This window comes from Canis lupus, chromosome 36 (genome assembly GCF_003254725.2).
Source record: "Canis lupus dingo isolate Sandy chromosome 36, ASM325472v2, whole genome shotgun sequence".
In the NCBI taxonomy this organism is placed as follows: Eukaryota; Metazoa; Chordata; class Mammalia; order Carnivora; family Canidae; genus Canis; species Canis lupus.
Window position 1 is genome coordinate 22,363,568 of NC_064278.1, and position 12,676 is coordinate 22,376,243.

At 42.6% G+C, this 12,676-nt stretch overlaps 1 protein-coding gene and 1 long non-coding RNA gene across 2 annotated transcripts in view; one reads left to right on the forward strand and one right to left on the reverse strand.

Moving 5' to 3' along the window:
* LOC112668186 (uncharacterized) overlaps window positions 1-12,676 on the forward strand; it is a 69,519-nt gene that overhangs the window by 28,018 nt on the left and 28,825 nt on the right. The window lies entirely within an intron of this gene.
* Window positions 1-12,676, reverse strand: part of TTN (titin) — a 274,428-nt gene that overhangs the window by 24,920 nt on the left and 236,832 nt on the right. Inside the window, 11 exon segments of the mRNA XM_049106193.1 lie at window positions 474-767; window positions 1,091-2,857; window positions 2,968-3,273; window positions 3,371-3,673; window positions 3,932-4,231; window positions 4,344-4,631; window positions 5,730-6,026; window positions 6,144-6,446; window positions 6,540-7,127; window positions 7,242-7,538; window positions 8,205-12,675. Of these exon segments, the coding sequence (XP_048962150.1) occupies window positions 474-767; window positions 1,091-2,857; window positions 2,968-3,273; window positions 3,371-3,673; window positions 3,932-4,231; window positions 4,344-4,631; window positions 5,730-6,026; window positions 6,144-6,446; window positions 6,540-7,127; window positions 7,242-7,538; window positions 8,205-12,675 (9,214 nt within the window).

Sequence of the window (12,676 nt, forward strand, 5' to 3'; positions counted from 1 at the left end):
GCATTGCCATTTGTAAAAAGAAAAACACTTATAGACCTTTACTTCCTGATGCTGCTGTATATTCAAATTCCTGTAAGGGGTCATCAGTGGCACTCAAGCAAGGTGAGGACTGTACCATTGGGTGTACGTTGTATTTTAGTAACTTTAGTAAAGCTGGACAATTATTTTTGGGAGTGTTTTTCTTTATTATAAATGATTACAAAACTAAAAACCCATTCCCATTTGCATGCTATTTATATGGGAACAGAGTGAAACAACAGTCATGGTAAAAAAGAATTGATGCCAATTACATTATTATTTTTTTTTCTTCTCTTCATCTGAAAGGTAGAAAATCTAATTTATCCACATAACAACCCTGGGTAATCTGTATGAAATGATGTTCCTGTTCCACTTTTACAGACCAGGGGCCAAAAGTATATTTAAAAAATGTGAATGTCTTAAATCATATTTGGAGATCATTTGTAAATGCTTACCATTTTCATCTCTTGTCATGATGATGCCAGAAGACTGTGAGGGAGGACTTATAGTACCAACGGCATTTCTTGCAATTATTCTGAACTCATATCGATCCCCAGGACTAAGTCCTGTGACTGTGTACTGACATTCGCTGACATCAGTAAAGTTGCATCTGACCCAACGATCGCTCCCTTGCCGTTTCTCAATGCTGTAGGCCACAATCTTACTGCCTCCATCTCGCAATGGAGGGTTCCATTTAAGTGTGATGGTTTCCCGGGTGACATCGATGTAGTCAGGAGTGCCAGGCGGGTCTAAAAAGTTATATGGAAATTAACTGTATCATGTCTGTAATCAACTTCTGTTACCAGTTCATTCACAATGGAAGAAAAAATGAATAAATCCCCCAAGCTCATTTTAATTTCAATTGTCTTTGTAGTTAAACTTTAAAAAGAACTTTAAATTACTGTAGTAAACTGACTTAAAATTATCCCCTTTGCTTTGCCTGACCAGCTCTCTAGTGACCAGAAGATACATGAGAAGGTGATATGTGGAAGAAAAGCAGTGTTTGATTTATTTGTTAGTAACCTATTCAGTTGCTGAATTAAATATATTTGAATAATACTCAGTTACTTACCTACTGGAGAAACAGCTAAAGTAAATTTGCTTGGGTCACTGGGTGAGCTTAGGCCAGCAGAATTTTCAGCATATACACGGAACTGGTAATCTAGGCCTTCCATTAGGCCGGTGGCTCTATATTCTCTTCCAGATATTGGCGATGTGTTAACTCTTTGCCAGAGGATGCTGTTTCTTTCTTTCTTTTCAACATGGAATCCAGTAACTTCTGAACCACCATCATAAACTGGAGCATCCCAAGTTAGTGACATGCCATCAGAAGTCACATTGTATACAACGGGCTTTCCTGGGGGGCCAGGAATCCTGAACTGGTGTTTTGCCACAATGGTGTTCGAGACGAGGGGCTGGCTGACTCCATATCTATTTTCCGCCCTAACCCTAAACTGATATTCAGCATCTTTGACTAGATTAGGAACTTTGAAGGTTGTCCTGGCAACACTTGAACACACCATCTTCCAATTAGTTTGTGAAGCTTCCCTCTTCTCAATGCTGTAACAAGTAATTTCTCCTCCTCCGTCATCTTCAGGCACGTCCCATGACATGATGACACTGTCAGCCTTGATTTCATCAAATCGAATAGGCCCTTTGGGCTTTGATGGCGGGCCAAGTGTGATGATTGTAATGGGAATTGAGGTTCTACAAACTGCATTATCAAGAATAACGGTGTATTTCCCTCCATTCTCCTTCTTGACATTCTTAATACTCAAAGTAATCTTGTTTTCAGTTTTACTGAAACGAACATACTCGCTTTCTTTCAATGGCAAACCATCTTTCAGCCAACTGATAGATGGTTTGGGTTTTCCTTTATAAGGTAATTCGAGGTGCACATTATGCCCAATTCTCACAGCGACTTGTGCCCCAGGGATATCTGACAGGTCAACGTCAGGTGTAATCACAAGTTCTTTCACTGTAATTGGCCCAATAGTGACAGGATCACTCAGTCCTTTATCGTTTTTGGCAAACACTCTGAATTCCAGGAGTGACTGTTCCTTAAGTTGGCCAACTTCAATTTCACAGGTCTTACTTATGCCAGCATGTGACCACATTTGTTCACCTTTACCTTTCCTTTCCACAACATATTCTGTGATGACGCTACCACCATCAAAGTCAGGCTTGGTCCAACTTAGGGTAACAGATGTCTTTGTTGAGTCTTTCATTGAGAGATCACGTATAGGAGCTGGGACTTCAGCAGCCTTCACTGGTTCTGTAGTTTCACAAGGTTCCCCAATTCCAATTTCATTTTCTGCAAGAACTCTGAAGAAGAATGGTGTTTTCTCTGACAAATCTGTTATCTTAAAGGATGTACTGGTACATTTGTGTGACACTGAAGACCATGTTCTCTTGGTGGCATCTCTCTTTTCAATGACATAATTAATTATGGGAGATCCTCCATCAATGAGAGGAGGATCCCAGAACAAAGTGACTGTGCCTCGAGAAACATGTTTAACCTGTAGTTTCTGGCAGGCGGCTGGTGTATCAAGCACTTTAACGCTCACGGTTGAAGACTTGGGTTGACCAACGCCATTTTCTATTGTGAGAATGTATTTTCCTGTATCATTGCGAGTGACTTGAGGAATAATGAGTAACGAAGAAGAATCGGTGTTTTGGATGTTGTATCTGGCATCACTGCCAAGATTCTTCTCATCTTTTCTCCATGTGACAGTAGGTGGAGGTCTGCCTTTAAAGGGAATCAACACTTGTACATCTTCACCAGCTTTAGCTATAACAGAGGTTCTGAGAGCCACATCTAGGTCGATCTCTGGTTCCTCTGCAGACATAAAATGGACATATATTTTGAGTTTTAAAGCAAGAAAATGTTTTCCTAGAAGCACTCTAATAAAAACAAAACAAAACACAGCCATACCCATAGGTACATACCAAGTATATCTTTAGCTTGTACAGGTTCAGTCATTTCTATAGGTTCTCCTTGTCCAGCACAGTTTATGGCAGATACCTGGAAGTAGTAGTTGACTCCAGGTTTCAGATTAGATACCACATATTCTGTAGTTCTGACCTCTCCCTTGGTAGAGACAACAGTCCATTCCTCTTCCTCTCCTTGTCTCATCGCGACAACATATCCAGTAACAGCACTGCCTCCATCATAGACGGGTTTACTCCAGCCAAGAGTGATGGATGATTTGGTTGAATCTGCGACTCTTATCTTAGCTGGTGGGCCTGGAGGGTCTGGAATGGCCATTCATAATATAGTCATTACATAGTCATGCACAATTTGGTGACACAAAAGAGACACAGGTGAAGATGCTGCATTATGACCACTTACCAATAGGATCAGCAGCTTTGTAGAAGTCAGATGGTTCAGAAAATGGACCCTGACCAGCAGCATTGACAGCACAAACTCGGTATTGGTAGTCACTGTTTTCCGTGAGTCCTGTCACTTTCTCTCTGGTGTCACGGATAGTCTCCTTTAAGACTTTAAACCATCCGAGACTCTTCTTGTCTCTCTTCTCAAGGTAATAGCCGCTTACTTCACTACCACCATCCGCAACTGGTCTGCTCCAGACAACGGTCATTGAATTCTTGGTGATCTTTGTCACCTCTGGTATGCCCGGGGGCCCAGGAGTAACTGTTCAGAAAGGAAAAGGAAAATGAGTTTGAAGGATCAATATCATGGATCAATTCTACCTTTCAATCTTCAGATCCTATGCAAGAATATTGCTTTCGCTGATTGATACTTTCCCTTGTGACAAGGATGACAATGAGGAGAGATGTGAAACAAAAGAAAACCAAAATCATTCTAAGAAAACATGCAAGCTAGCAGAATAGTTTATTTGTAAAATTCTCAAGCATTTGAGTTCAGTTTCCTAATGAAATCATGTCTCACCAAAGGCATTCTTTGCCACCACTGGCTCGGATTCCAGTGGATCACCAATTCCGTATTTGTTCACGGCTCGAACTCGGAAGACGTATTCATTTCCTTTGATGATTTTGGTGGTTTTGATGATGCACTCTTCCAAATTTTCAGACACCATAGACCACACTACGCGGCTTGTCTCGCGTTTTTCCACAATGTAGTGAGTGATTTTTGCACCACCGTCATCCGCTGGAGGGCGCCAGAGAAGAGTTATTTTTTCAGCAGTGACCGTCTTAAATTCAATTGGACCACCCGGAGGTCCTGGTTTGTCTGTTAATGAAAGAAGAAGACAGTATGTCAGTTCTTTTTAAAAGGCTACTGATTTAAAATTGCCAAGTTTTCAACAAACAAAATACGATGCTGGCCTATAGACGGCACCTACCAAGGATCTGTACTCTGATGGTGGCTGAGGCCGAGCCCATGGCGTTCCTCAGTTTTAATTCGTAGCTTCCACTATTAAGGCGATTTGCATCTTTGATGAGTACAGATGCAAGGTCGGTGGTATTTTCAATGCATACCAGGGCGTTGGTTTGTAACTCTTTATCATCTTTATACCACTCAATTGTAGGCTCAGGTTTGCCGGAAATGCCGGCTCTGAGCTTCACAGATGTACCGGCTCTGTATTTGACAACTTCTGTGTATTCTAGAGGCAAATCAATTACGGGTCCACCTGTGGGGAAAACACATGAAATATTTAAAAGCTCAGAAGGATGGAAAAAATAATTGCTACTTCAAAGTGGGGTTGTTGGCTTTTCTGAAGTCATATGTGCATATATGGTGGTTCTAATTTTATGTACCTATTATTTTAAACATTCAAATTTTGCAAGCCACGCTTCTATCCCAGACGGGGAAGAAAGGTGGTGAGGAAGCTCAGTCCTCCAGGGACGCTGCACTAATGGCACAGGGACTTCAATGCCTTTGAGATGTATATGAATGTCTATCAGGTATTTAATTCCAGGGACAAAATGGAATATGGTAGTGAGAACATCCCCGGAGAAGCTGAATTATACATTTTTTTTTTTTCATTCTAGGTCCTCCTTTCTTCTGACTACCTCCTATTCTTGTTATTTTCCCTTCCCAGTTCACTGACATCCAAGTATGGGCTGTTCATGTCTGACTCTCAAAGTCTGAATTCTTTACTTCTAGAACTCTACATTTCACTAGACAGATTTTTCTGCCAGGCTGCTTAGAACTTTTGAGAAACAGAACTAAATTTGTTGACTTGCTTCGCAGCCTCACAGCAAAGCCTGATTCATAAAGAGTAGCCCTGAGATTCTGAGCATGGGGACAGGAGTGGAGACTTTTACTCAGATACCAGAGAGACTCTTTAGACAGGGGGTACTTTTTGAAAAAGTGTCACAGGGTACCTAACCCTCATGAAATTTTAGTTTTGAATCCATTGTTGAGTTGAATGTGTTTGTGATTTTCCAGAATGGCCAACTATGTGTATTTTGGAATGACTGCAAAGCAGAGAGAGTTCTGGAGTCTCTTTGAATTTCCACTGTACACTAATGAGCTGCTCCCTGTTGAAGGTTGAAGTTGGAAAGGACTTTCGATATCCTGTAGTCCAAATCTCACATTTTACAGTTAAGAGAGCAGGAAGGATTAAAGAATTTTCCTGTGACTCCCAGCTAGTTCACATAATTTCTTCCAAATACCTAATTGAGATGCATAGTAAAAGATATATTCTATAGACTAGGACCAGAACAAGTATGGAGAAATATTGGGTTAAATTGCTACTGGGACTTGAAGTTCTAAAAATGCTTACCATAAGAATCAATGCATGTAATGGGGCCTACAACCTCGGATGGATTGCTGACCGAACCAACGGCATTTCTAGCAAAGACCCGGAATTCATACTGGGAATTCTGAGTCAAGCCAGAGACAATGAATTGAGTCTCGATAACATTGGTGAAGCTGGCCTTGGTCCATCTGCCATCTGGAAGATCTCGCCTCTCAACAATATAGCCTGTAATCTTGCTTCCTCCATCGAAAGCTGGCTGTAGCCATGAAAGGCTGACAGAGTTCTTTGAAATATCAGTGATACGGACATTTCTTGGAGGTTCTGTGGTAATAAGAGAAAGCAGATCAGTGGAACTTGCAGCAACATTATTTTGCTTTGCAGAAATAAGATGTGCATTTGTAAGTAGTCAAAACCCTCCTCCTCAAGAAAAATACATACCACAGGCGTCAATGGCTAGAACTGGTTCGGAAGGATGGCTGGGTTTTCCAATACCAGCAGCATTTTCTGCATATACCCTGAATTCATAAATAAGTCCAGCACTGATTGTTGTGACTTTGAAGTGAGTTGTGCGGATAACCAATTTGTTGGCTTTTTGCCATAAAATACTGTTTCTGTCTTTCATTTCCAGGTGATAGCCTATAACTGCGCTGCCTCCATTGGACACTGGTTCATGCCAGGCCACGGTGATGCTTTCTCGAGTAACATTAGTGACCCATGGTGTAGATGGTGGTCCAGGTGTTGCTACAAAAGAGAGAAATCCCTTAGGTTAGCACAGACCTTTAAAACATTTATGTGAATGAAAACCTGGGATCTTTGAAACGTTTGGCAACTTACTGTATGGAAGTTTGACAGTCACACACGCTGAATCTATGTGATCACTGATGCCAAAGCGGTTTTCTGCCTTGATGCGGAACTGGTATTCTTCTCCTGTGGTCAGTTTCATGACTTTAATCGTGGTTCTTGCAACTGTTGTAGACACCTCAGTCCATACTGTAGTACTTGTCTCTCTCTTGAGTACGATGTAATTAGTAACTTGACTTCCACCATCATACTTAGGTGGCTCCCATTTGAGAGTCACGCTTTCTTCTGTTATGTCACTGATAACAACAGGGCCAGTTGGGGGACCAGGCCTGTCCAGTACAATGATGTTAATGAAAGCTTTGGTTGTCCCACTGGAGTTGGCAGCAGTGATCTCATATCTTCCAGCATCAGTGGTAACACTTTCTTTGAGATTGATGGTCAGGTTCTCAGCGGTAACTTCAGTATTAAATCTCATGGTTGCTTTCAGGGGCACACCATCTCTTGACAAGGTCACTTTGGGCAGCGGTTTACCAGAAATTGGAATGTCAACTTTAAGGTTTGAGCCAGCTCTAACATATACAGTATGACTTGGGAAGTTCTTCATATCAATGTCAGGTGGTTCTAAAAAAAAAAAAAAAGAAAAGAGTACAGCAGATGAAGGTGAAAAAAGAGTTTCTAAAAATTAAATCAATACAAACCATCTCAAATTTGGCTTCTATAGAAAAGCAGACATACCTAGTTGTTCCTTAATAAGAACGGGAAGCAGGAGCTCTCTTGGGTCACTCAGACCAGCTTGATTTTCAGCAAACACCCGGAAAAAGTATTCAGAATTCTCCCTCAGACCAGAAACAATGTGATGGGTTGACTTCACCACTGCACATCTAACCCAGTTTTTCTGTCCCTTTTCTACTGCTTCAACGATATAGTGTACAATTCTGCTTCCACCATCGTGTTCTGGCTTCAGCCAGGTCAGGGAAACACTGTCTTTGGATACACCTGTTACTCCAAGTTTTTCAGGTGGGCTTGGCTTTTCTAAGAAAGTAAAACATCAAAAAGAAAGAGATTAGTACATTTTTTCCCCATGTGTGTTCCTTCCGCATCATCAAAGAAAAATTTTAAATGAAGGCCACATACTTCCTTTCCTTTGAGTCTCCTCCTTTTTACATAACCAGTTTGACTTCTGAGCCAAGCAAAGCTTCCCTAAGCTTTGTCATTACATGTCATAGGATGTCATAGCATTCATATTCAAATTAAGTGTCAAGTGACTAGATTAAAGGGTAAAATTTATCCCAAATTTGTCATGGGTATAAAAGGAATAAGATGAACAGTTTTATAAGAAACTTCATACAATTTCTGCACACACACTCTATCTGCAGTCATATTCAGTTATACTTAAATTCAACTCCAGCTATGTAAATTTCTACATTTTTTTTAATTAACAAAGAACTTTCTCTCTTAGAGATTTTGTGTTGTGCTATAGTATGAACTATCTGAGGTATGAACCAAAAGCCTTTAAAATTAAGTGAGATTTTTAGGTAATTCACACTCAGACACCATTACCAGATGAGTCTTGTGTAAATAAATAATGACTTCAACTCAAAAAAATAAAATAAAATTAAGTGAGAGTAAATAAAATGATACATACATTCTAGGAAAATTAATATGGGTATATAGATGTTCTTTGTTCTTAGAACATACCTGTTATTTTTACTCCTTCCTTTGTTTCAGCTGGCACACCAACACCAAACTCATTCTCTCCAGAGACCCGGAAGTAGTAGATGGCCCCTTCTTGTAGGTTGGTGACTTTGTAGGAGAGGCGGTTACAGTTGTTGGTCACAGAGACCCATGATTTCTTACTGGCCTCACGTTTTTCTATGTGGTAATTCTTCACTGGAGCTCCACCGTCGTTTTCAGGAACATCCCAGGATAACACAGCAGATTCTTTGGTTATATCATGTACGGTAATATTGGCTGGAGGACCAGGAGAATCTAAAACTTTGACAACTAAGGTCAGTGAAGCAGCATTCAAAATATTCTGAATTGTTAGTGTATATTTTCCAGAATCATTTCGGTTGGCATTTTCAATAGTAAGTGACGTACGAGAGTCTGTGGAATCAATATAAGCTCTGGTGCGGAGGTCAGTGTCTGGCTTACTCCACGAGACACTAGGCACTGGTCTTCCCCGGAAAGGTACGGTCATGGTAAATGAGGAACCGGCCTTGACAATCAAGGTCTTCTTCATTTCACTGTCAAGATCAAATACAGGTTCTTCTTCTCTTTCTTTTGCGATCTGGGGATCCGAGCTATCACTGGGATCACTAGCACCGATCTTATTGACAGATCTTACTCTGAAAACATATTCGGCTCCTGTAGTTAGTCCACCTATAGTATATTCTGTGCCTCTTAAGTTCTGAATTGCAGTTTCCCACTCAGTTTCATCAGATTTTTTGTATTCTATGGTGTATCCAGTTACTGGGGCCCCACCATCAAACAAGGGCTTAACCCAGCTGATAGTTATATTTGTCTTGCCCGAGTCCACAATCTTGGGTTTGGATGGAGGAGATGGCAAGAACACCGGGTCTTCTGCCCGAATCAAGGGAGAGGTTTCACTTGGAAGGCTCAGGCCAGCAGCGTTTTCTGCATAAACCCGGTATTCATATTCACATCCTTCCCGAAGTCCGGTTGATTTCACTCTCAGGTCATAAACTGGTTTTTTGTTTACCCGCACCCATCGTAGGCTGTTTTTCTCTCGCCTCTCAATTATATATCCAGAGATTTCACTGCCTCCATCACTCTCAGGTCTCGACCAGCAAAGGGTCATGAACTCTTTGGTCACAGATGTAATTTCCAAAGATGTGGGTGGACTTGGAACCGTAAATGGATTTAGTGCCTTTACTGCCGTGCTCTCCAGGGACTCACCAACACCATATTTATTAACACCTGTTACTCTAAAGATGTATTCATTGCCTTTGAGTAGCTTGGTTACTTTACAGGATGTTGTCCTTAACTCTCCTTCACATATCGTCCACGCGAGGCGGCTTGTTTCACGTTTTTCTACGATGTAATAGTCGATATCTGCACCACCATTTTCTTGGGGTGGTCCCCAGGAAAGGGAGCATTTCTCAGCCGTGAGGCCACTTATTTCAAGTGGTCCTGCAGGTGGGCCAGGCTTATCAAGTACCTTGCAATTAACTGCCATAGACCGAGTTCCTGCAACATTCTTCAGGGTTAGTATATACTGCCCAGTGTCTCGTCGGACACAGTCCTTCACCGTTAGCACAGTGTTATAGTCTGTTGAGACAATTTCTGTTCTTGCTCTTTCTTCAATTTCGACCCCATCCTTGGCCCAGGAAATTACCGGCAGAGGTCGCCCTGCAATGTCCGCGTTTATCTTCAGGACCTCTCCAGCTTTGACAACAATAACGTCTCGGAACTTGACATCCATCATGATTCTTGGAGCCTCGACATCGTCTTTCACTGTAATCGGCCCCGTGGATTCAGATGGCTCGCTAACGGAGTCAGCCGCATTCTTTGCAAAAACACGGAATTCATAACGCTGGTCTTCAGTAAGTTCGGTCACTTCGAAGTATGTTTCTTGTACGTTAGTAAAATTGCACTTCAGCCACCGGCCATCTGGTAGCTCTCTACGTTCGATAATGTAGCCTGTGATCTTAGCTCCACCGTCATAATGTGGTTTGGACCACTTAAGCGACACTGATTTTCTTGTGATATTTGTGACTTCAGGTTGTCCGGGAGGATCACAAGGATCCCTTGCAGGGACCGGTTCGCAGGATTTACTGCATTTGCCGATTCCAGCGATGTTCTCGGCGTACACACGATACTCATACATCAGTCCTTCGTCGAGGCCGGAGACTTTCATTTGCGTATCGGCGATGAGGATTTTATTTGCTTTGGACCAAAGAATGCTGCTTCTCTCTTTATATTCAAGGTGATAGCCAATTACTTGACTTCCTCCATCATTAACTGGCACTTGCCAGCTTACAATCATGGTCGATTTTGTGGCATGCACGACTTTAGGAGTACCAGGAGGGCCCGGGGGGCTGAATGGATACTCTGCAACAACAGGTGCAGACTCGCTGTAGGAGCTCCTGCCAAAGCGGTTTTCTGCACACACCCGGAACTGGTACTCACTTCCTGTGGTCAGACGAACTATTTTAATGGATGTTCTTGCCACTGCTTGTGAAACCACGTGCCATGTGGTAGAAGTGGTTTCTCTCTTTTCAACGATGTAATTGCTGATTTGGCAGCCGCCATCGTATTCTGGAGGATTCCAAGAAATGGTTACATTGTCACAACTGACCTCATCGATGTGAACAGGTCCTGGAGGCCCTGGTTTGTCAAGGACGATCACAGTAATAGGAACAGTTATGGCCCCGGCACTGTTTGAAACACACAATTCATAAGTTCCGACATCTTCCCTTGAAGCTTCCTTAATGGAGAGTGATGTTACGGTCTTTGAAGAAGAGACGTTGACCCGTGTCGTTTCCTTAAGAATCTGACCGTCCTTTTTCCAGCTTACGGTCGCTTGAGGTCTTCCTTTAAATGGAACATCAATCTTCAGTTGGTCTCTAGCCTTTACATTGAAAGTATTGAAAGGAAGCTCAACTGAGGGCTTTATTTCAATGTCCCGTGCAATTACCGGCACTCCAAGTTGTCTCGGGTCACCTCTTCCTTTTTCATTCACTGCAGCTACCCTGAAGGTGTACTCTTCTCCTGCAGTTAGGCCAGATATAGTCGCCTCCAGAGTCTTAACTTGTGTGCAAGTGCTCCATTTTTCACTCCCTTTAGTCTGCATTTCAACTACATAACCAGTAATTTTGCTGCCACCGTCACTTTCTGGTTTCTCCCACTTAATTGTAGCTGTATTGCGGGTCACGTCGACAAGGGTCACTCTTCCGGGCGGGAGGGGTGGTTCAGAAACTTTAACGGGTTCAGTTGTTTCAGCTGGCAAACCGATCCCGTATTCATTGGAAGCCAAGACTCGGAAGTAGTAAGAACATCCTTCTTGTAGATTTTCAATTTTAAATGTATTCTTGGTGCAGTTGTTTGTAACCGTAGCATATGCTTTTCTTGTAGTTTCTCGTTTTTCGACAATGTAGTTTGTAATCTTCGCTCCACCATCGATAAGTGGTGGCTCCCAAGACAAGATCACCGAGTCTTTCTTTACTTCTCTTACATTCAAATTCACAGGGGCGCTTGGCGAGTCAAGAACTCTGACGTTAACAAAAGCTGTCTTAGAACCGCTGTTATTTTCTAGCGTCAGGTTATACCGACCGCTATCAAATCTGGTGACGTTATCAATGACTAACATTGTGTATGAGCTGGTCACCTCGATCTGGGCCCTCTCAGTGAGAATGCCTTCGGCCTTCTCCCATTTAACCTCAGGTTCCGGTCGACCTTTGATGGTGACAAATAAGCGTAAAGTAGCACTTGCCCGCAGAACGACTACCTTTCTCAGGTCAGCATCGAGTTCTATTTCTGGTGGCTCCAGCCTCTCTTTCGCCACAACTGAGCCAGGTATAGTTGCAGGTTCACCCACACCTTCAGAATTGATGGCACAGATACGGAAGTTATACTCGGTGTTCTCTTTAAGCTTGGTCACTGTGAATTGCTTTCCTTGTAATCCTGTTGGTGGAGTGCAAGTTGTCCATTCATCCGCAGAAGCTTCTTTGACCTCAACGACATAGCCCTTAACGGGTGCACCGCCATCATAAATCGGCTTACTCCACGCCAGGGAGACAGAAGATCTGGAAGTATCAGTCACTTTTGGATTACTTGGTGGACCTGGTGGATACAGAGCATCACAGGCACGGTAGAAAACAGATGGCTCGCTTGGTTCACCCACGCCAGCTGCGTTTTCGGCAGCAACTCTGAACTCGTAGGAATGACCTTCGGTAAGGCCAGTTACCCTGAACCGGAGATCTGTTAGAGTTTTCTTGTTGCACTTGGTCCATCTAATGCCTTCCTTATCTCGTTTTTCAAGAATGTAGCCCTCAATTTCGGCACCTCCGTCATCCACTGGGCGTGCCCATGTTACCACCATAGAATCTTTGGTGATTGCTGAGGCTTCGGGTGGTGAAGGGGGACCTGGTGGTTTATAAGGATTACGGGCTATCACAGGCTCGGATTCCAAGGGCTCTCCAATTCCA